Source organism: Sitophilus oryzae, unplaced genomic scaffold, assembly GCF_002938485.1.
Source record: "Sitophilus oryzae breed Bouriz unplaced genomic scaffold, Soryzae_2.0 scaffold_115_pilon_pilon, whole genome shotgun sequence".
NCBI lineage: Eukaryota > Metazoa > Arthropoda > Insecta > Coleoptera > Curculionidae > Sitophilus > Sitophilus oryzae.
The window spans coordinates 870,219-896,120 of NW_022145793.1; the positions used below are offsets into that span (position 1 = coordinate 870,219).

General features: G+C 32.8%; 2 protein-coding genes across 4 annotated transcripts in view; one reads left to right on the forward strand and one right to left on the reverse strand.

Annotated features, from left to right (window-relative positions):
- The window catches only part of LOC115887467 (clavesin-2-like), a 33,179-nt gene extending 26,408 nt beyond the window's left edge, over positions 1 to 6,771 (forward strand). For 2 of the 3 annotated variants that reach the window (XM_030906928.1, XM_030906914.1), the window contains exons 5-6: positions 5,136 to 5,252; positions 5,399 to 6,771. In XM_030906928.1, coding sequence (XP_030762788.1) covers positions 5,136 to 5,252; positions 5,399 to 5,653 — 372 coding nt within the window. In that variant the 3' untranslated portion in view covers positions 5,654 to 6,771. The remainder of the gene's footprint in view (positions 1 to 5,135; positions 5,253 to 5,398) is intronic. The other variant, XM_030906920.1, reaches the window with a different exon arrangement.
- A 695-nt stretch (positions 6,772 to 7,466) lies between these two features.
- LOC115887485 (vanin-like protein 2) lies at positions 7,467 to 25,560 on the reverse strand. Its single transcript, XM_030906940.1, has 8 exons — positions 25,414 to 25,560; positions 20,358 to 20,465; positions 18,368 to 18,490; positions 17,954 to 18,102; positions 17,279 to 17,484; positions 17,014 to 17,213; positions 11,164 to 11,381; positions 7,467 to 7,941 (listed from the first exon to the last, which is right to left on the reverse strand). Exons 1-8 carry the CDS (start codon positions 25,468 to 25,470, stop codon positions 7,530 to 7,532), a joined length of 1,473 nt encoding a protein of 490 aa, XP_030762800.1. The 5' UTR covers positions 25,471 to 25,560; the 3' UTR covers positions 7,467 to 7,529.
- Between the last annotated feature and the right edge of the window lie 342 nt (positions 25,561 to 25,902).

The window sequence follows — 25,902 nt, forward strand, 5'->3', positions numbered from 1 at the left end:
AATCTAATGCGGGGTCGAGTAGCACATCATTTGAAAGGTTAACAAATCCGGTGACATATCTGGCCATTCAAGAAAGGGTCCCTTTCTTCCAATTCACCGACCGGGAAATATTTCATCAAGATACTGCCGCACAGGCACAGTATAGTGTGGAGGAGCTCCATCTTGTTGAAACACAAGTTGATTTTCGTCATAGTGATCTTCATTCTCAATTATTTGTGTAATGCTGGGATTTATGGCATTTTCTAAAAGTTCCATATACATATTTCCATTTAGATTTCCATCCAGAAAGAACGGGCCAACTAGACAGTCGCCAAAGATTGCAGCCCACACATTATTTTTTTCCAGGTACTGAGTATGAACCTCAAGGAATTCTCTAGGATTGGTATCAGACCAGTAGAGACAATTTTGGCGATTTACCGTTCCATTGATTAAAAATGTACATTCATCCGAAAAGCACATGTTGAAAAGAAGACGTGGAGTAGCAATGAGCATTTCACTTAATTCTTCACAGAATTGTAATCGTTTGTCGTAATCATCTTCGTTCAATTCTTGAACCAGATGAAGTTTGTTAGGATGGAATTTGTGGAACTTTAGTTTCCTGTGAACACTACTCTTACTTATTCCTGTGGCTGTTGCCAATTGTCTAACACTCATTCTTGGTTCTGCATGGATTTGCCCCAGAACTACTATTTGCATTGCCTCATTGTTAACTACACCAGGTGGAACTTCTCGCTTCTTTGTAAGAACACTTCCAGTTTCTCTAAATTTAGCTACTAATTCCAGCACGTACTTTCTATTGACATGTTTATCTGGATGTGGGTAATTAAATAACTGTGTGTGCCGTTTTATTGCCACATCTGTCATGAATAAAGAAAGTTTCAATTATCTCAACTTTATCTGCAGTAGAATAAACCATCACGTCAATTCACAATAATACTAAATACTCTGACGATAATACTAAGCACAGTAAGCCGTACAAAATATTAAGAATACTTCCAAACTGAATGACAAGATGAAAAAGATTTAGCATTACTGCCTCAAAAGATGATAAGATATTAATAAAAACAATTTTTTACCTACCAAAAACTTGTTTATATTTTTGTATATATTATTTTTTTGTTATCGGCTAGTACACGTCTTCTTTTCAACATGTGCTTTTCGGATGAATGTATATTTTTCATCTACGGAACAGTAAATCGCCACAATTGTTTCAAAGCAGGTTACTACGTTTTGTGTATTATTCATTATTTCCCGTTCGAAAATAAAGTTGACATGTTTCACCGTTTTGTCCTTTACACACCAGAAATGCCTTTAAATTGCCTTGTTTCGTTTGAACTGGGGCACCCTGTATAATGTACAAGGCATGTTTTTTTAAGTAAGTACCGTTTTGCGATTCCGCCGCCGCAGCGCTACGGTCGGCGTTCCGCGCATGCGCGCTGGTTACCTACATCTCTTGTCTATGCACAGACGTCAGTACAGTCTGATTCTTCATTGTATACGTTGTTTATTGAGTGTTTAAGATGCCTCCGACAATCGTGAGCCCCGCCGATTGTGAAGTACGGGCTGTCATACGATTTCTTAGTGCTAAAGGCGTAAAACCGATCGATATTCATCGTGAGATCTGTGAAGTTTACGGACAAAACATTATGAGTAATGGAATGGTCAGGAAATGGGTGAGAGCATTTAAAGATGGCCGCACAAATGTGCATGATGAAGAACGGGTGGGCGTCCTTCGGTCGTTAATGAAGATTTGGTGCAGAAAGTGGACGAAAAGAAAAGAAAACAGACGCTTTACAATTTCATCATTGTGCGACTACTTTTTATCAATGTTCTCGTAGTGTTTTGTATCGCATTGTGACCGAGAACTTGAATTACCGGAAATTGTGTTCACGTTGGGTTCCGAAAATGTTGACGGATTTGCACAAACCCAACGTCTAGGCAGTGCATTGACTTTCCTTGAGCAGTACCACAATGAAGGTGAAGATTTTTAGACAAAATTGTTACTGGTGACGAAACATGGGTGGCCTACGTCACACCAGAATCGAAACAACAGTCCATGGAATGGCGACATTCATCATCACCCAAAACAGTGAAGTTTAAGCAAACAATTTCTGCCCGGAAAATCATGTGCACAGTTTTTGGGACAGAAAAGGAGTATTGCTAGTGGAGTTTCTGCCTCGTAATGAGACAATCAATGCAGCATCTTATTGTGAGACATTGAACAATCTGCGCCGTGCAATCCAAAACAAAAGACGTGGCAAGTTGAGTAAGGGTATTGTTTTGCTGCATGACAATGCCCGTCCACATGTGGCTAATCGGACCAAAGATCTCATCAAATCTTTTAAATGGGAAACTCTAGATCATCCTCCATACAGCCCTGATCTGGCGCCCAGTGACTACTATTTATTCCTGCACCTGAAGAAACACCTGGGCGGTCAGCGTCTTCAAGACGATAACGAAGTCAAAACAGTTGTGATACAGTGGTTAACCAGTCAGGCGGCAGAATTTTATGAGGAGGGTATTGAAAAACTGGTGCCACGTTATGACAAGTGCCTCAATATTCACGGAAATTATGTAGAAAAGCAGATTAAGGTACAGGCTTTCATGTAAAAATAAAATTATTGCGATATCTTTGCACGTTTTTTTTTAATTCCAAAACGGTACTTACTTAAAAAACATGCCTCGTAATTAACATATTCTTTAAATTAAAATATTTACCCAAATCATCATATTTTTATTTATATAACTGCAAATATTGTTAGGGGTAGTATATTTCGACTCCAGAAACACAATTATGAGGTTTTTTTGCAAAAAATTGAAAATTTGAAATTTATTGTAAAGAATTTTGGATATTTTATTAGTTTTTAGTTAAAAGATATAATTTGTTAATAATGTTACGTTTTTCGTCGGTTCCGTGTGGATAGAAAGTCACAATTTATTTAAACACTATTTATTTAACACTAATTAACAAAAACAATAACGATAATCCCTTAAAGAACTATTTACAAACGATTTATAACTAAGAATTTATTTTTGAATTTTTAGCGCGTCAACTGCACTCGTCTATTTATAACTGCCCCCTCTAGGCCACAGCCGCCGGCTTTTATACCTACAGCTAAAGATTTCTAGAATAGTCCATAGATCGTTAGGTGCATAGAGAAGGTTTCGATTGTTCTCGTATGTACTACTCCATTCCAGTGGAACTCGATTCTTCTCGAATCTTCGAATGAATCATTACGGTGTCTTTTCTTTAATGCGATGTTAAGGTCATCCGAGGGCGGGCCATATAGTTAGGTTAGGTCGAGTCCACACCGGTCCGCAACACTGCCCCCTTCTTAGGTACATGCTCGTCTCGAGATGTACACGGTGGATGAAGGTATTTGCAAAGCTGGCCCCTGGTACATTGCGAAGTCTGGTAGAAATAGCAGTCTACAGTTTTCTCTCCCGATCTCAGCTTTGGGTTGTAGCAGCAAACAAGGATCCCGATTCCCGTAATACTTCAATCATTCCCATCTTCAATCCCGAACAAGACTTCAATCATGTTCCGGATTGTACGCCAACTCAAACCATCGAGTCCACACGCCAGCTTCGGAATGGCTAATCGTGCAATGTTGTTGTTTAGCAGGGCTTCTCTCAGTTCAATCAGGGTCTTCCATAGATTGAGATAAGTCGGCTTACTCGGGGACCATTCCTTGGTGACCAGGTAGAAGATGTGTCTTGCTTGACCATGTGCATTGTCGGTTAGCCTCAAGACGCTTCCAACCTCTGGATCCTGTCGGCGTAGTTCTCCGACACGCCCAAACTTCTCATTGAACGTCGCAGCGATTCCTCTGGACATCCGCAAATCTCGGGCCACACAATGAGCGAGCGAATAATCAGGAGGCACGGAAAAGAGGTCTCGTTCATCTTCTTTGGTTACACCATAGCGAACCTTCTCACTGCTGTTGTATCGGGCCATGAAATCGTCAAAGGACATCTCCGAATCAGGGGGATTAAAGCTGCAGGTTCTCACTGTCCCAGCACGATCTTCTATTTCGCCTTGGTAGGGGCTCAAACGGTTGAAATGGACTACCCTCGGTTTTGCTTTTGGCAATTTTCTGATACGGTATACGACGTCATTAATCCTATCCATGACTTCGTATGGCCCTTCCCACGAGGATTGTAGCTTCGGAGATAACCCACGACGTCTCTGCGGGTTGTATAGCCACACCAACTTCCCTGGTTGGTATCCTCCATGCTCAGCTTGAATGTCGTAGTGTTCCTTCATTCGGTCACTAGCACTTTTTGAATATTTAGGCGGACTCGCTGATGGATGTCGTCCATTTTTTGACGTAATGTGTGGACATAATCTTCTCCGGCAACTTCTTCTCCCGGTCGGCAACCAAATTTCAGATCACAGGGTAGGCGCACTTCCTGTCCCATAACGATGCTGGCTGGAGTTTGCCCTGTAGATTCTTGGACGAATGAACGGTAGGCCAACAAGAACAGGTGAAGAAATTTCTATTATTTAACACTAATTAACAAAAACAATAACGATAAAAGACTTAAAGAACTATTTACAAACGATTTATAACTATGAATTTATTTTTGAATTTTTAGCGCGTCAACTGCACTCGTCTATTTATAACTGCCCCCTCTAGGCCACAGCCGCCGGCTTTTATACTTACAGCTAAATATTTCTAGAATAGTCCATAGATCGTTAGGTGCATAGAAAAGGTTTCGATTGTTCTCGTATGTACTACTCCATTCCAGTGGAACTCGATTCTTCTCGAATCTTCGAATGAATCATTACGGTGTCTTTTCTTTAATGCGATGTTAAGGTCATCCATATAGTTAGGTTAGGTCGAGTCCACACCGGTCCGCAACAATAATATGGCAACGTAGGTAGGTGGTTTTTTAAATTTTTAAAGTAAATTATTTTAGATTTATTTGAAAAACGGTAAAGAGAAAATATGCTTCTTTTATCGAGATCTACCAGCCTTGAAAATATTTGCACTTATTTAAGACTCACCCTGTATATTAATTTTCTTTGCCTTATATAAAAATGGTAATTTTCTTGATTTAATTACCTTATCAAAATCGAAATATTTTGTGTACTATCTACTTATATTATTTATATTTTTTTTTTGTTTCAGAATACCACTCCAATGAGACACAAATCCAACCACTTCCTAAACATTTCTTCTAGTGCTATTAAACTCATAGAATTTGCTATCTCACTATTGAATGAAAAATTAAAAAATAGAATATTTGTAAGTAACCATTTAAAAAAATTAATTCAAAACATTCTTGCGTAAATAAAATGATCCATAAAACAGTTATATGTATAACAAATTTTTGTATTTTCTCTAAAATATATACAATAAACCTAACATGCTTATTTTTTGTTGTATTTTAGATGTACAAATCTGTTGAAGAACTCTACAGCAAAATAGACAAAAAAATCCTTCCCAAAGAGTACGGAGGCGAGGTACCTCTATCCGAAATGGTGGACAAGTTCAAGAAGCTGCTCAAAGAGAAACGCGACTCTATCCTAGCTCTAGACGACATGTACATAGAGATAGACGAAAAATCCTGCCCCCTAGTTTCGGAAATGAACGAAGAACTCGGCATAGGCATCGACGGTAGTTTCAAGCGTCTCACAGTGGATTAAATTCAAAGTCTATTCTATTTTGAATCTCCTCATGGGTTTATAACCGTATGATCGAAAAAAAAAACGGCGTCAAAGACGGCCGGGAATGACAATCAATGATATATTTGGCGAGGTTAAGCCCTAGACATTGCTCTTTTTTATTTTTTTTATGGCACGTACTGCCAGTTGGCCTTAAAAGGGTTGTAATTTATTTTTATACCATGTAAAAATGATTTATAAATGGTGCAGTTTAAAATTTAACAAAAAATAATTTCTTGGAAATAGATTTATTTGTCTGGAAACGTTTTATCCTATTTTAATGACATCTAGAGATTGACCTCGCCAAAATTATCATCTATTGTCATTCCCCAGCCGTATTTGACGCCGTTTTTTGATCATACAGTATTTCTGAGATACAGTGCTTATTTAAACATCTCCAGTTGACATAAAATATTGTCAGTAGTCAACAGCAAAGGCTGAAACTACAAACAAGCTACTGAAACCCAAACGGTAGTAACTCATCTAAATCTAAGCATTTGTTTACCCATAATTCTTAACTACATTTTCTGTAAGGAAAAATGAAGATTTTTTGAAGCTAATTACCAACATATTATTTCCTTTTTAATTATACTACGTTAGGTATTTTTTTTTATAAAAATTTGACTATATCCTTTTATATTTTTTTAACATTCCAAAAATAGAATATTTTCCAGCTTAATTTTATATTTACTAAGCTTTTTCTTAGAATTATTATTATTTATCTTCATATAATTATTTGTCTATTCTATCTGAAATAGCATTTTAATGTAAAGATAAAAAACTTTTTTCAACTTGTACATATCATTTTTATCTCTGTTTTAATCTTGATTGAGTTATGTGATATATAAACGTTTTATTACTATTACTATTATTATTTAACTTGTTGTTAAGTCACGCCACCTGGTGGAGAACAGTTACCGACATTTTGTTTAGAGCACGACAGCTGCATTTATTGGACTTAAATTAAGCTTAGTTAATTAATAATTAATTATTTTTTTATATTGTTACTTTTTAGACATTTTTTATCGTTTTAAATTTTAGTCATTTTTTTTTTAATGTTGAATGTTGTGTTTTGTGTTTAGAAATTTATGACATGTTTTTCTTTGTGTTTATGGTTTTGTGTTTTTATTATAATAATATATTATATAAAAATAATTCTTTTATTATTTCCTGTTTATTTCATTCTTCAATGAAAACGCGCTGATGGCTAATCATTCGTCGGCGTTTTAGTATTAGAGAATACAAAAAAATACCGTCAACCGGCGGCATGATATTTCAATATCTGTAAATGCGGGTGGAAAATTGAATTAATTTGTCGTTGCCGGCGGCATGCACTTAACCTGGTAGACAAAAGCCACCCAACGGCGGTATACTGTATTTTAAACATCAAATACCGCCAAAATGATAACATAAAATAATATCTTTTCATTTTTTGACTTGAATTGAGCTGTCGATATTTTTGTATGCAATAAAATGTAGTTTTTGTTTGCCTAATCGCCTAATATACGTTGGTAAAAACAATAACACTTAAAATTTGCTAAAAAATTACCGCCGGTATTCTTTATATATTTAGCAACAACCGCCGCATTTTACCTCGTTCGGCGGCATTCAATGGTAATAAATACGTAAAACCGATACCGCCGGTATGTAAGGTATATACCGCCGGTATGTAGGGTTTATACCGCCGGTATGTAGGGTTTATACCGCCGGTATGTAGGGTCTATACCGCCGGTATGTAAGGTCTATACCGCCGGCAGTAATTTAGCCAGTTTGTAATAAAAAAAATAAATGATGATTTAATTGTAAATTTTTTTATTGTATACCAAAATTATTTAAATAACTTAACAAATATACTGATTTAAAAAATATTCTGGATTAAGAATAACACACCTATAAACAGTGCGCTAATACTAACAATACTAGAGTCATCTCTGCCGTACAAACCAAACAAAACTACGTTATCGCTAGTCGTTGTAACAGTAAAATTTAAAATCACTTCATCCAGAGAGTCTTCATCCACAACTTCCGAGTAAGTCGCGTTATCAATCGTTAGCAAATCGCCTTTTAAGCTCATTGGTCTGAAGAAAGCTTGTGGATTGCGAGGCATGTAAGTGCTGTTTATGGATATCTGTCTGAATTTCGTGGTGTATGCAGAGGAAGGGATTTCCCCGCATGTGCTTACGTCATCGGTTAGGCAACCCACCACTCCGCATAGTTGGATCTGGACGGATTTGGAATCGAATATCGTTTGGCCACTGTATGCCAGCAATCTGAAAATACAGAAGACGAGTTCTTATATGTATCTTTCTTTATCAAAACTATGTTAACCACTAAGGTGATTAGCCATTTTAGAACGAGCAAAAACGTTTACAAATAATGCATTTTTATGTTTTTTTTTCTACAGGGTCGGGCAATAGTGCGTCGCGTCGGGCTGGGGTAGTAGCTCCTAGAATAAAAACTAGAATTTTGTTTAAGTGAAAAGCTAAAGTATGTACGAATATGTGTTGCAGGAAAGTATTTTAACTTCCACAGGGTGGCTCAAAAAAGTGTGAGCGGATTGGGGTTATTTTTTTTAAATGGAACACCTTGTATATCATTGCTCTTTTTGCTTCCTTTCAGACCACTTTACATAATCCAAAAATAAAAAAGTAAATGCATTCGATAGTTTCAGAGATATTAATAAATAAATAAAAAAATAATATTTCTCAACTTTTCTTAAAAAATCGTTAAAAATACAGGAATTGTCTTGAAATCAAAATTATAATAGGTATTGACTTTAGATACTCTGAACTTGCTTTACTATAAATATCGTAATCTTGAATCATACAGGATGTTTAAAATTCTACGCCAAACTTTGTTGATAAGGTCGCGGTCGGGATTCCGGCATTGACGTTCGAATCCCTGACACTACCCCCGAGCCAGTGATGATGTTCGTTCATAAATATAATATGTAAGTACATATTTATTTTTATAATTAATTATGCATTATTCGTAAGTTAATTAAATTGTTTATTAAATTAAATTGAACTATTTATTTTTTGCTATGCCCCTAGTCATAACCCACAAAATGGGCCGTGACAATATAAAATAATTTTTCTTCGTTTTTTTAATGTTCTGTAACTGGAACATCCTGTATATTATTTTTTAATACATGGAGAATTAAGAAATGGACATTTTTTGTATATAGAGTATTTTAAAATTTTAAATGGTTCCGTAGATATTTGCGGTTTTATACAGGGTTGTTCACCACATACGACACGGAGTATTGTAGCTAAACGATTTTTAAAGATTTAAAAGATTTTTACAAATTGTAAGTTTGGGGTTCGTTGAAGGACTATTAGAGCTACAATTTAAAAATATTTTTACAAGATACAGAGTGTCCCAAATAAATAAAAAATATCAAAGTTGTATTTTTTTAAATGGAACACCCTGTATATTATTACATTTTTAGTTTCTACGATTAAAATAAAGGTAAATTTGATTAAGGTTTATTATACTTAAACTTTACCGTTTTTGAAATATTTTCAATTTTGTGAAATTGTAGTCAAAATTTTAAAGCTTCATTTCTCCAAGGGTATCAATGTTTTTAATACTAAATATTTAATGAAGTTTATTTATTGATCAGTTATTGTGTTGCAATAATAAAAATAATAGTACCTTATACACAGTGTCTAAAAATTTATTTTAAATAATTATTAGCTTCAAACGGCAATAACTTCTTTAATTTAAATGGAATGCCCTATATATTTTAGGAGAATCAGATGCACAATTAAATTGTCTATCAAATTGTATTATACCATTTTTTACCTATCCCTTCAAGTTTTCGTAGAAAATGCATTTTCTTCTAAATTAGACCTCATTTATCAATATATCTATGGAATATTGACATTTTAGATTGTTTTTAAAGCAACAAATGTACAAAATGTACAGACTAGTAATATTATCGTTTTTAGCAAAACGATAATATTACTAGCCCATTTGTATGCAAAAAGAAAACTATTTAAATCTTTATAAAAGGGTATACCATTAATTAAATATAACACCATTATTTCCGCCCATATACTAATTAATGACATACTTAATTGTGTTCGCTAATAAATTATTATAAATAAATGTGGATTTTTGAGTCAGAAATCAATATAATAATAAGTTATCAAATTAAAGCCTTTGTTGTTATAAATAAGCATTTATTAAAAAATGAAATATCATTTTTAAGATGTTACTTTTTATCACACTGTCTAATGCCCATGCAAAATTCAGTTTTTTAGTATTTGGAGCAATTATTATTAATCAACGCAAACAGTCAGTTAATGTAGTTTGAATACTGGAATCATATTAATTGGTCCTCTTTAACAAATATTTAAACAGTTTTTTTTTATTTTTTAATGAAATAAACGAATTATATCGACAATATTAGTATCTGTACTCTTTAAAAATTTGTTACATCTTTAAAAATAATCTAAAATGTCAATAGTCCATGGGTATATTGATAAATAAGTTCTAAATTACAAGAAAATGCATTTTCTACGGAAACTTAAAGAAATAGGTAAAAAATGGTATAATATAATTTGATAGACAATTAAATTGTGCATCTGATTCTCGTAAAATATACAGGGTGTATATACCATTTAAATTAAACAAGTTATTGCCGTTTGAAGCTAATAATTATTTAAAATAAATTTTCAGACACTCTGCATAAGGTAGTATTATTTTTATTACTGCAACACAATAACTGATCAGTAAATAAACTTCAGTAAATATTTAGTATTAAAAACTTTGATACCCTTGGAGAAATGAAGCCTTAAAATTTTTACTGCAATTTCACAAAATTGAAAATATTTGAAAAACGGTAAGGTTTAAGTATAATAAACCTTAATCAAATTTACCCTTATTTTAAAGTACTCTATATACAAAAAATGTTCATTTTTTAATTCTCCATCTATTAAAAAAATTATATACAGGATGTTCCATTTAAAAACGAAGAAAAATTATTTTATATTTAAGAAAGTTTGGCTTAGAATTTCGAACATCTTGTATGATACAAGATTACTATATTCATTGCTAAAGTCAATACCTGATATAGTTTTGATTTCAGGACAGACAGTTCTTGTATTTTTCAGAATTTTTTTAAGAAAGGCTGGAAAAAAAATATATTTTTTTAATTTATTAATATCTCTGAGACTATCGAAATATATTTACTCATATCTTAGGATTATGTAAAGTGCTCTGAAAGGAAGCCAAAAATGCAATAATATATGAGGTGTTCCATTTCAAAAAATCATCGTAATCCACTCACACTTTTTTGAGACACCCTGTAGAAGTTGCAAAGAAATATTTTCCTGAAATACATCCTCTTACATACTTTAGGTGTGCACTCAAAAAAAAATCCCAAGCTTTTTATTCTAGGAGCTACAGATGCCCAACGCACTATTGTCGGACCCTGTATAGTAAGGAAAATCCGAGGACATCCTGTATACCATATTGGTACTTACTTATATACCTCCGATGAATTTGTTTCATTCTGTAGTGCGACAATATTAAAGTTACAGCAAAAACAGTCGTGGCATAAAGGTTCTGAAATGTTTTCTTTGGACAGATCCAAAGATCTGAAGGTATAGGCTTGATGGTCGAAATCCCTCAATCTCTTGTAGTTTGCTAGACGTTCGCGTGTAATATCACCGCCTGACAGCAAGTCAAATCCGCTCAGAATCTGAAAAACAGAATTTTTAATCAATGTGTGGCTTTGAATAGAGATACGTTTACACAGGCCAAGTCAACAAATCAACACACATGAATTCATTTCATATGAATGTAATATGACGGTCTAAACTCGACAAATCATGTCAATGATCAAACGAGTTTGATTTTTAGCGTTCCAGTGGTGTTTTTAAAATGACACCAAGTAGTTAATCAGAAGAAAATTCTGTGAAGTACGAGGCATGTTTTTTTAAGTAAGTACCGTTTTGGAATTAAAAAAAAACGTGCAAAGATATCGCAATAATTTTATTTTTACATGAAAGCCTGTACCTTAATCTACTTTTCTACATAATTTCCGTGAATATTGAGGCACTTGTCATAACGTGGCACCAGTTTTCCAACACCCTCCTCATAAAATTCTGCCGCCTGACTGGTTAACCACTGTATCACAACTGTTTTGACTTCGTTATCGTCTTGAAGACGCTGACCGCCCAGGTGTTTCTTCAAGTGCAGGAATAAATGGTAGTCACTGGGCGCCAGATCAGGGCTGTATGGAGGATGATCGAGAGTTTCCCATTTAAAAGATTTGATGAGATCTTTGGTCCGATTAGCCACATGTGGACGGGCATTGTCATGCAGCAAAACAATACCCTTACTCAACTTGCCACGTCATTTGTTTTGGATTGCACGGCGCAGATTGTTCAATGTCTCACAATAAGATGCTGCCTTGACTGTCTCATTACGAGGCAGAAACTCCACTAGCAATACTCCTTTTCTGTCCCAAAAAACTGCACATGATTCTCCGGGCAGAAATTGTTTGCTTAAACTTCACTGTTTTGGGTGATGATGAATGTCGCCATTCCATGGACTGTTGTTTCGATTCTGGTGTTTCGTAGGCCACCCATGTTTCGTCACCAGTAACAATTTTGTCTAAAAAATCTTCACCTTCATTGTGGTACTGCTCAAGGAAAGTCAATGCACTGCCTAAACGTTGGGTTTTGTGCAAATCCATCAACATTTTCGGAACCCAACGTGAACACAATTTCCGGTAATTCAAGTTCTCGGTCACAATGCGATACAAAACACTACGAGAACATTGAGGAAAGTAGTCGCACAATGATGAAATTGTAAAGCGTCTGTTTTCTTTCACCTCTTTGTCCACTTTCTGCACCGAATCTTCATTAACGACCGAAGGACGCCCACTCCGTTCTTCATCATGCACATTTGTGCGGCCATCTTTAAATGCTCTCACCCTTTTCCTTACCATTCCATCACTCATAATGGTTTGTCCGTAAACTTCACAGATCTCACGATGAATATCGATCGGTTTTACGCCTTTAGCACTAAGAAATCGTATGACAGCCCGTACTTCACAATCGGCGGGGCTCACGATTGTCGGAGGCATCTTAAACACTCAATAAACAACGTATACAATGAAGAATCAGACTGTACTGGCGTCTGTGCATAGACAAGAGATGTAGGTAACCAGCGCGCATGCGCGGAACGCCGACCGTAGCGCTGCGGCGGCGGAATCGCAAAACGGTACTTACTTAAAAAACATACCTCGTATATCAGCATTTATTAAAAATATGCAGCAGATCTTGCAGTCGAACATTGTTTTTTTTACAACCTGTTTTAGTGCGAAGTGTACAAAAAAGCTTAATAGCCGTAAAAAACTCATCGCAACTTCATTAGAATATTTTGGCATTGCTAACATAAACATAAGTGGCAAAATATGTCTTTTTGCCGACGACACTAGCCTCACTTGGAGCAACAAGGACGTCACGGCACTTCGTAGGATTATATCAAATGACTTAATCACCATTAAATCTTGGTGCGATTCGAACCTCCAGAGTCTCAACATTTCTAAAACTAAAGCTTTGTTGTATAAAACCTCGCTGCAGCCTTTTGTACTTAGCAACACCACCATTGACGTCGTAAAATCTGTAAAATTCTTAGGGCTTGTTGTGGACAATTCTCTGAAATGGGACATGCATATCGAAGCTTTGTCGAAAAAATTGAGCTCTGCCTGTTTTGCATTAAGATCTGTTTCTAAGGCGCGGTCTTTTCAGTTATAAATAAATAACTTTTATCTAACAAATAACCATCTAAAAGATAAACAATCTAGAGCCTGATATCTATAGGATATAACATTTGGGTATTTTCATACAAAATAATCCAATAGATAACAATTTGGAGGACGGCCGCCTACGGACCGGTAGACACTCCGTAGAGAAAGTGTTGCCAATATAAGATATCTGAAATTGAGATGGTTATATATGAAAAGTCGATACAACAGACAGAGACAGAAACTCGGAATTTCAAATCGTTAGATTAAAAAGTGAGGTTATTGTTCAGTTGTCAAAAGATCGTCAAAATGAAAATAAAAACAATAAAATTCAACTAAAATATATTTTGTGTTCAACTCCAACTAGTCCTATTATGGTATAGGCTATTTAAATTTACCTTTATGGAAAAAGGGAAAGATAATTCAATTTCAGCAGTGGTGGTGGTGCAATAGATCTATTGATGGAATGCGATTTATAAGAAATTAAAACAAGAAAAAATAATCTGTAAGTAATTTATAGTTTAATTACATGATATTCTGTTATATTTATTATATTAACATTTTAGTACAATTGATAATAGAAAATATGGAAGAAGCAGGTAAAGTGCAAGCAGAGATTTATAAACCAATCCTAAAACCGCCATCTGGTAAGTTATTAATATTGAAAATTAAAAATAGCATAAGACTGTTAGTAATAACAAATATGTTGTTCTAGGGCTTCTCATAGTAAAGAAATAGGTAGGATAGCATCAATGATAGTAATTAAGTTGAGTTTTTATTTTATAAAATAGATAAATGCACTTATACTTTTGTCTTAATAATAATAAATGAATAGTACCTATAATAATTGCTACATTTACACATTATATGTACAAATTATTTAATAAAAAAAATTAAATAAAAACAATTTTGTCATATTACTTTTATTTTTAAGAACTCAAAGTGATGGAACTTCAGAAAAAAAAGAAAAAATAAAGGAAAAATCTTGTCTAAACAAAGTTGAATTAACTGGAATTCAAAGGACCACAATACAGATGTTTTAGCAAGGTTTAGCTAGAGAGTTACTTAAAAAACAGCATGGAGAAGAGATGTACCGTATGATCGAAAAAAATTCGGCGTCAGCAATGGCTATGAAATAAAGATTGCTGTCATTTCATATGTAAATTTATATGGGAAATATCATCGAACATCATTTCCCAGCCAACTGGATGCCGTTTTTTTTTCGATCATACGGTATAAGGTACATAGTGCAAGAAATTAAACTAAAATTGTAACACAAAAGAAATAAAAGCAAATGTGAGTTGAATAACAGGTTTTATAAGGTTCCTGTTATAATATTAATGAATATGCGAATTAAAAATGAAATAAATAGTTTGATTTAAAAAGTTTTAATTATTTTTTACCTACTTTGGAGCTTTATTAAAAACTAGTTAAAGCCTGGCACATCCGCCACGAGATAAGGAAAAAGAAATACTTTTTATTTTTTTTAATTAAATGAAAAACAAAAAATCCGGCGACGACAGTTTTTAGAAGAGCCATTTAGCTATCTTTCAGTAAAAAAAGCAACTTTCAACTAGAACAAGTCGTTACTTCAGTAGAGACGACAGAGATAAACATTAGCATTTTATATAATATGTAGTAATGGTTTATAATTGAAAGGATTTAAATAAAATAATTTATAAGTTACTGTTTTATCACTATTATCCTAATTTAATGCATTCTCTTCGTTCTGATGCTCTAACAGAACAGAGACTCTCTTTATTTTGTAACAGTCCTTATAAAGTCCGGCACTAGCAACAATAGCTTTTTGCACCATTTCAATGTGTTTATTGGTGTTTATACCCCATACGTTCTAAAATGATTATAGCCTACATACTGAGAATAGGTAAGTCTTTTCCAAATAATCTAAAATCGAATTTATTGGAATAAACGAAATCTTCAATAATAACAATGTCTTGGTTATGTTAAGCAATTTTGTCAAATATCAAATAAAATCAATATCTCCTCATGCCTTTGCTCATGCGTCAAATTTTTATCCGACAAATAAAGCACTATTTGGCAGTTCGGACGCCAGGTAGGATATCTGGGAGATAAGTTTAATTTATCTAATAGATACTGTTATCTATAGGTGAAGATACGCGTTTTTCTGCTATCCGTCAAATAAAATATATCTGGCAGATTATAACACGCTATCTGTACCTGAAAACACCGGGGGTAAGGAGCTTAACTTGTCAGTGGCTAAAACTGTTTATTATGCACTTTTTGAGTCGCACCTCAGGTATGCCCTTCCATTCTGGGGTACGCGTTGTGCGACTCAATTTGACCGCATTTTCAAGCTCCAGAAGAGAGCTGTTCGATATTCACTGGGACTAAACAGCAGAACTCATTGCTAGGACTTTTTTAAAAAATTAAAAATATTAACTCTTCCTTCCTTATTTATATTTGAATCCGTTTGCCTAATACGTAAGCATATGTATCAGCTTCTCAAGAAAGGCCATCTCACACTTATCCACTCAGGAACGCGGAGCAAGATCTTTATCTACCTACCCCACGCTCAGAGTTAGTTAAAAGTTCAATATTATACAACTCGAAAAAAATGCACAATCACCTGCCATTTGAAATCAGATCGATAACATCATTTTCTTCATTTCGCAAAGCATTGAACTGTTATTTACTAGACAAGGCTTTCTACGCCGTAAATGAATTATATTTTGATAATCGAATTTAACCTTGTAAACACTGGTCTAATGTTTGCTATTGCTATATTTACCAATGACACCGAAATAAATTTATTTAGAGGTCATTGATATTTACTATAAACGAACTAAATATTTTTGAATATTATTTTTATTTTTTATTATTCTTTGATTACAGTTGAGGGTTGGAACCTTTGGTGTTACACAGCAAAATAAAAACACTAAATCACCACAATACACCAAAACACTTTTACTTTTACACTAGTTACTAGTTAGTTTATAATCATCTGCTGATGATGAACTGTATGTGTGTGAGATAATGACTAAAGAATACCTGGACAAGTAACACCCGAGACCAAACTGTGACCATTCTTCCAAACAGTGCCGTGACATATTTTTCTTAACATAGCCGCTTGAACCGATATTTATATTTTTGATAATTGTTTTGACTACGCCTATGGTGTATGCGGTATTATCATACTAATTAATTACGAAAAAAACGTATTAAAATGATAACAAAATGTATAAAACTAGTATCGACGTAATACTTGATATGTGCTATCAAGTATTACATATATTATCAGAAAAATAATTATCGAATTTAATAAGAAAACGCTAAAAAGGTGGAGTGGACCGATTATTTCGCTATAAAATATAACTCCTGGCTCTTTCTTATCATTGCGCCTTTTACACTTGAAAGCTGAACAAATTACCATTGTAATAAAGTTTATACAAAGTTCATTATGATGACGAGCTGATGACTCATTCGTTACTTCCAAAAAAATGGCGTCTAAGGTCACAAATTCTGCTGCAGCCCGTATATGGGCGTTATATGTCCTTGTATGCTTTAGTCATCTTTAGTCATTGGTGTGAGAACTTACAAAATCTGAAGTATTGATAACTGTGTCCACATTACCAAAAATAACGCTCGTTGCAGCTTTGTCGGTGATCACTCTTCTTAGCACGGTACCATCGTTAAGATAGATACCGCTACCGCCAGTACCATTTGAAGGTTCGTTGATGTTAGCAGCTAACAAATTCACTTTGTTAGCCAAAACATAACCCACTTGGACTTCCAAAGCTAAAACAAACATGTTTAAAGTTTTTACCAAAAATTGTTGCAGATTTGAATGAAGCAAAACTTACAGAGGTAGAAGGGTAGGTACGAGTTCCAAGCAGCTGGATAGATCACATCCGTCACATTGGTACCGTCCAGCAGCGTTTGGGATGGATTGTAGTACAAAATGTCCATGCAAGTCATCAAGCCAAATTTACCAAAATCAGTTGTGAAGGTTACTAACTCGTTTCCAGGCGTGAGTTTTGGTTCTTGAAATAAGTTGATTTTGCGATACCTAAATAAATTTGATAATAAATTAGAGAATAACAAATTTCAAATTAAACAGGGTGGTTCAAACTGTATTCCGGAAACTTCGGCAGCATATTCTACTATAAAAATAAGTTCGTATAAATGTATGTCCTAAATGCTTAGTATCAGAGATACAGGGTGTAAAAGTTTATTCATTTTTATTTCGATTTTTATTTCCAAATAATTTCTGAAGTACCGTCAATATTTGGATGAAAACTGGTGTCTAGGAGTTTTTTTGACATGAGAAATTTGATTTTGATGTCAATATGACTTCTAATTGTAGAGGGGGTCACCTATATATTTTTTAACTGATTTGAAGAGTAATAACTTTTCTAACTAATCTTGATAATTACAACAATCTAGACTAACACTGGCCCTGATACACAAAAAATCTGAACACTTTATATTTATCAAGAAAAGTCTATGAAATAAATTGGACAAAAAAGTTAACTCACTTTGCAACTAATGTTCCGTTACTTGCAAAAACCACATTTGTATTGTAGTAAAGTGTGTTGTTTGTAGAGTTATCATGGTCCTGTTCCAACACATTTACCACTACGTACATTCCATGCTCCCTAGCAGCATTCGAAAGTCTTAGCAATGCCTAAAACACACATTTTAGTACGAAATTAGCGTGCGAGGGAATGAAAACGACGTCACAGTAAGCAGAGTATTAACATTTCAGTGCGAACATTACGATGTGTGGCTCACCGACAAAATGTTACCTCTTACGTTACATTAGACAGTAAAACTCAAATGGAAATACTATTTCTACGCCTATTGTGACATTGTTTTAATCGATTAATCGATAATATATTTTTTTTATAATTTCTTTTAATGATTTTAATATATATTTTTGTTTTACTTACATCGCTAGCGTTTGAAAAATCAGAAGTATATAAAGGTGGAACAATTATGGAATAGTTCTCTGGGTCTTGTACCAAATCTGTCAATCCATATTCGGGAAAAACGACTATTTGAACGTTATGTTGCTAAAATATAAATTTTAATAAATAGCTGTACCCATTTCGGTGTAAGTAATTATTGTTAGTACACACTAGTATACAGTATGTCCCCGGATTGTCTTTACAAGACGAAAAACTTTTTTATTGTTGATATACAGGGTGTTTCAAAACAAATGCGAAAAACTTTAGGGGCTTATTCCTTGTTCAAAATAAAGGGTATAGGCTTTATAAACGTTGGGTCAAAAGTCAACCATTAGGGAGATATCGCGGTACAAAGATGGCGGAAAAATAATGTTTTTATTTTTTATCTTGAAAACGAAAAGAAATAGACTAATCAAATTTTATGGAAGCATTACTGTTATGAAAACACACTTTCAGGTAATTTTTTTACTTTTTTAAAATGAGTGGAAGGGGTTGAAATAAACTACACCTATCATTCTTGTTAACGAAATTTAAAGAAAAACCTTATCAAACACATGCAAATGCTTTAATTTGGATAGTTTAGTTTGTTTAGAAACTTTTTTACCTCTTGTGTTTTTTTTGATAAAACTCACCGATTGGAAATTAAAAAATAAAATGTAAAGCATTACATGTCAGGACAAAAAACATTTTTAGATTAAGAATCTAGTGATAATAACGATAATAATAATCATCTAGATCATAACGTATTGCAGTAGAGTAATGTCAAATAAAATAATATTAGGAACATCCTAAAAAGTAACAGCATCCGACTAGATTTTTTCCTAAAAAAATTACAGCAGCCCACTAGATTCTTTATCAGAAAATGTTTTTTGTCCTGACATGTAATGCTTTATATTTTATTTTTTAATTTCAAATCGGTGAGTTTTATCAAAAAAATACGATAAAAAAGTTTCTAAAAAAACTAAACTATCCAAATTAATTTTTTTGCATGTGTTTGATAAGATTTTTCTTTAAATTTCGTTAACAAGAATGATAGGGGTAGTTTATTACAACCCCTTCCACTCATTTTAAAAGAGTGAAAAAATTACCAGAAAGTGTGTTTTCATAACAGTAATGCTTCCATAAAATTTTATTAGTCTATCTCTTTTCGTTTTCAAGATAAAAAAATAAAAACATTATTTTTCCGCCATCTTTGTACCGCAATATCTCCCTAATGGTTGACTTTTGACCAAACGTTTATGAAGCAAACTACCCTTTATTTTGAACAAGGAACCACCCCCTGAAGTTTTTCGCATTTGTTTTGAAACACCCTGTATAAAGGAAAATGAATCCATTTTAAACATTTTTGCTTTTTCTAAAACGGGTAATCTGGTTTATGTTTTGCGAAATTTCCATATCTTTTTAGAGAAAATTAAAAAACATGGAAATATGGTTGAAAGTTCTAAAAATCAAAAGGCCTTTCTTTGTCATTTCATTCTTTGATAGATGGTTATTATTAATTTTGATTGACATCGTATTTTTTGCTGTTGTTAAACTAAATCACATTTTGCAATAACCATTATCACCCTTTCTGTAACATCGAACTAAATAAATTTTTTGCTACTTTGACATTTTAAAACAGCAAAAAATATGACGTTATTTAAAATTCTATCAACAACAATCTACCAAAGAATAAAATCGGAATGATATTACCATAGAAACGCCTTTTGATTTTTAGGATTTTTTAAGGATTAGTCAACTATATTTTCATGTTTTTTTTTATTTTCTCTAAAATGGTATGGAAATTTGGCAAAGCATATACGAGATTACCCATTTTAGAACAAGCAAAAATTTTTATGAAGAATGCATTTTTCTTAAAATGTTAATAATAAAAAAGTTTTTTCCTCTTTTAAAGACAATCCGGGGACATACTGTATAAAATAAATGAATCATTGTTGTTTATTTTATAGACGTGTATAATATCGGTACTTACTTTTAGAGATTCTATGGTGTTAACATAATTCACTACGTTCCTTTCAATAGTTTGGTTTGGAGTTGGTTCGTTGAGCGAGCTATATTCAACAACAGCAGCAATGTAACCCTAGAAAAACACAAAACTTTAATCAAGGACTTAACTTTTAATAAATTAAATCAATACAATAATTGTATATTACGCGATGAGTGTATGAGAAAAATTGTACACCATAAGACTGCAGTATTCTATGAGCGCGTAAATGTATTTAAAAATATTTTGGGTCAACTTTCGTTTAGCTGAAATCAGTTATTAGAAAAAAAATGTCTTTAAAAAGCTACTGCGACCCACGGAAAATACAAATTTTCCTGCGGAAATGCGTAATTTCCAAATTTTGCACTTTAGAATATTTTCTATTTTCTATTTTTAATATTTTTCTCAACATATAAACACAAAAATTTTCCTGCGGAAATAAGATATTTTCATTTTCTAAGGAAATTTATTAGACTTTAGAATAGCTGAAATCAGTTATATAAAAAATACATATATTTTTGCTTTTTAGAAGCATTTACAAACTCAGGAAAATAAAAAATTTGAATTGAAATGCTTGATTTTCATTTTCCATTTATTCCTTATTATAGGTATTATCAAGTCTTGTAAAGTATAAGTACCCACGAATTTAGCAAACATTTTTTTTTTCGCAGAAATTCCTATGCTTATAGAACAGTTTGAAAGAAAAAAATTCTTGGATAAAGCACTCTTTTGAACCCAAAAAAAATAATTTAAAAGTGTCTAAAATGCTAACCAATCTAATAATAAATCTCTAATAATATTTTTTACATATCGCAGTTAATTATTAAAATATAAAAACCACAGCTTAACATCCTCCACAAAGAAAAGCTAACCAAAGCAACCCAAATGCTAACCAATCTAATATTTTTGCAAAATCACAGTTAATTATTAAAATATAAAAGAAAACTGCATGATCCAATGAGTTTTTGTTTTAAATCAGCCCTATTGTTACGGTTTAAAATTTCACCGTAACTTATTTTACTTATTTAATGCATACGGATTGAGTGAAACATTTTATTACATCATAATAAAATTATAATAATCCCTATATGAACATAATATCTTCGGAAAATTATTAATACATTTTCCGATCATATATAAAACCGTTTAAAAAGATCGAAAACCTAATTTACAAAGATCCATCTGTCAAACTTCAACGCCGGTGTCACACGATCAGCTGACAAACAATTGAAACGTCAGTCTGTAAATCGTAATATAAACAAGATGAAATTTAGGGAAAAATCAACTATAATCAGGTAAAATCAATTGATTACACACAGGAAAAATACATAATAAAATCCATAACCCATATGTATATTGTAGACCCAACATTCCCACTCGTTTCATTTGGAAATGACAAAAGATAATCACATCAAGTCTATGTTCAAGAATCCTCCGAAGAAATATGCCAAGAAAATATCCTAACACAAGCATAAGTCTAAATAAAGAATTAGTAACCACTGTAGAAAGAAAGGTAGGTTTTAAACAGACAAATTGATATCTTATTAATGAGGTTTTATATTACAGTTATCGGAGACAACTCCATCCCAAGAAATTGTTGTGGTGAAGAGACTTAATAGATAAGATATTATTAGAAGTTATATGTACAGTTAAGAAATAAGCTAATTAAACGTTATTATTCAAGTTATTCAAGTAAATTTTAGTTTTATTCCTAAAAATAAGCAAAATAAGTAAAATAAGTTACGGTGAAATTTTAAACCGTAACACCAAGTAAAATAAGTTACGGTGAAATTTTAAACCGTAACACTATTTACGTAAAGCTTTAATAAAAAACAAGAATAAGTGCAACATTCCGAGGTACTTATAGTTTACAAGAACCTATATTATCTATTCTACAAGAATTGTTATTCCTTTGAAAGATGTTTTATCCCACCCATCACCCCTATTTAAAATGTATGAAAAACAAAGTGCACAAAATGACATTGACACATTTCCGCAGGATTTTTTTTTTGTATTTCTTTGCTCATAAAGGCTCGTATAAAACAAACTTAAGTTCATTTTTCATGTAACTGATTTCGGCTATTCTAAAGTCAAAGCATTTTTTTATGTAAAATAAAAATAAAAAATTTCCGCAGACACTTTTTTGTGTTTTGTTGTTTAAATTTTAAAAATAAAACAGAAAAACATGAAAGGAAACAAACAAAACACAAATGAATTGGTTATTGATAAGGTCACAAAAAAGAAATTTCTAAAATGTTTATCGTAATTCAGAATTCAATACATCGAAAACAGCCCGACGAATAATCAATTCATTTTTGTTTTGTTTATTTCCTTTCATGTTTCTCTGTTTTATTTTTAAAATTTAATACGAATTTGATTGCTTCGAATGTCTTGAATTTGAAATTATTGTAACTACGGCAACGTTGCTTAACATCGTCGTCTGACGCAAGCCCGCCACGACGGCGCGGCGGCGCGGCGACCGGCGAGTCAAAGGACCAGTTCACACGCGGCAGTTCTTGGCTGACGGTTAGGCTGTCGATGGAATTGTCGAAATACATCGAAAAAATAGCGAAAAAACAAAATACGTTGTCAATAATTGTTGAGCGAAACATGTATTTTCTTAGATTGAAAGTAGTTCGTAAAGTGGCGATAAGAGAAAATAATTCTCAACATTTATTCATTCAGAAAGGTATTCAAAGTAATGTGCGCTTTTCAAGGTGTTTTGTAAAACAGTGGTTCAAATAAAACAGAGAAACATGAAAGAAAACAAACAAAACAAAAATGAACTGATTATTCGTTGGGCTGTTTTCTAAATTTCTTGAATTGAATTCTAAATTACGATAAACATTTTAGGAATTTCTTTTTGTGACCTGATTGTGAATAATATGAATCATTTTATTAAATTTATTCCAAAATAAAGTTATTTTGCAGCATAACAAAGATTTTCGTAAACGTCATAAACGTAATGTTTTAGTTAATTTTGGTGGTTTTGTTAAGTTTTCATTGAAAGGGTAAGTACTAAAAATAATTAATGTGTTTTTTTTTTTTCTATAATTATTAATAATGAGCACCGATAAAAGATTAAATTTAACATTCCTAATTTTTTGAGTAGAAATTTGTCTATGAATTTATAAATGTAGAACTATGTTCCGCCGAACTATGTAGAATGTGGATAACATAGGAGGTTGCAACGCTGCAAGGTTTAGATACACCGTAGGGAAATCTCAGGTGAATAAACAAGTGACACTAAAAAGTTTTTTCAAATTTCCCTACGAAGAAAAATTTTAAATTTTTAAAAATTTTTTTTCGCAAAAGAAACCTCATAGGCGTGTTTCTGGGGTTGAACTATACTACCAGTTAAAATATTTGCACTTATTTCTGGGACACCCTGTATAAAGTTTTTTTTTGAAAATATTTATTTAACATAAAGTTCATATAATTCAACATAGTTTTTTCTTTCTCTAAACAGTGTATATATCAAACACTGGTATTGAGAACTTAAATAAAAAAAAATAAACAGGTATTCTATTTACAATAATTTAAATTTACACTATATATTTATATATTAACTCAAATCAATAGAGTGGCACATGCAACAGCTCTATATACTTAGTATATTATAAACATTATTTACACTATTTTCTTACATATTTTTTTTTTAATTTACGTACAAATCCCTGATATCTTGCTTCGTGCTTTAAGTCATCTGGCAATGAGTTGTATGCAGAAGCAGCCTGATATACCGGATTATGGAGTCCTTTATTAGAAGTAATGTTAGAAAGATAAATGTTCAGATGCTGTCTCGTTTTATGATCATGATTTTTGTTGCAAAATGATAATGGTGTATTTGACTTTTGACGTTGGTTAATTATTTTATAAATGAGTTTGCACTGCTCCAACTCTCGCAAGTCCTCCAGCTTAAACACTCCCAGCTCCCTGTATAAGGTCTCCGTGTGAGTCTGTTGGTCGTAATTAAATAGTATTTTTAGTGTTTTATTTTGTAATCTTTGAATATTACCAAAGTTCGCGACACCACAGGTACCCCAAACAGGGAGCAGGTATCTAAAGTGAGGTAAAAAATAAGCATTATACACTTTTAATTTTGTCTTGTATGTAAGATAGTTCCTGAACCGATACGCTGCACTGAACATAGAAGCAATTTGTTTAGTTACGTGGCTGATATGCTGTTCCCAATTAAGATTTTGATCTATTATTATGCCTAAATATTTAATGTTTGTTACCTTCTCTATAGTAATTTTGTTAATTTTAATATTTGGAGTTTTACACCGTTTGTTTTTTTGCTTAAATAACATAAATTTAGTTTTATCAATATTAATTTTAAGTTTGTTGCATAATAACCAGCCCACATATCGATCCAGGTCCCCATTTACCGTAGACTCAATTGTCGATTCGTCATCTCCACTATAAAGTAGCACTGTATCATCTGCAAATGTAAAATATTGAGCAGTCAATGCTGAACATCTTAAACTTAGTACATATAAGGAATACAGTAATGGACCCAGAACCGAGCCCTGCGGTATTCCTGTATCGTTACATTCAATTTCACTTACTCCACCATCAAGCTTCACATACTGCTGTCTGCCAATTAGGTATGTTTTTATTAAATTTAAAATTGTTCCTCTAAAGCCCATATTTTTTAACTTATCCAGCAAGATATCAAAGCTCAGCACATCAAATGCTTTTTTCAAGTCGATAAAAACGGCAACTACAATTTGTTTCTAAAAAGCTTTTAAGCTTTTTAGAAAAAAAATGACTTTTTATATAAAAAATGACTAAAAGTCATTTTTTATGTAACAGATTTCAGCTAAACGAAAGTTGAGCCGAGCTGGCCTCTGTGGAAGCGTCTCAGATACTGGCTTTTGTTAAAGCCCTGAGACTGTGTATGATGGGAAACACACAATAGATCTGTAAGCTCGCGGTGATTAACTCCCCTCCTAAACATTCTACATTCTACAAGAGACCCATGCTTATAGAAGCTTTATTTAAAATTTAGTCGTACAGTTTTGCACACCCTATTACTTACTGCATCACAAATATTAAAAATCGTTAATAAACAAACACAAGTAAGTTTTTTCCACATTTTAACGCCACTTTTCCACCTCACTATCGCTTCCTACGACACTTAAACCAATCTAATTTGCTAAACCCTTTTAATATTGGGTTGATACACATCGTGAGTAATTTTTTTATATAGAGATAACAACGTTTACTTTTAGATTAAGCTGGAACCAGGTGCATACCTACTTTGGGTATTTTTAATCAATTTTTTGAACAAATTAACTTTACAAATAATATCATATTCTACAATAGTTTAAAATAAGGACTTCTATTATACATAATGATAATGGTTAACATATTTATTTATAGTAGTAAATAATAGTTGCAGAATTTTAATTGTTCTTCCAAAAATAGATAAAATAATTTCATGGTATCAATGAGATGAGGTAATAAAGTAAAGAAAAGTTTTATTAGATTACTAGAACATGTAATGATGTCATTATTGGTGTAGTCG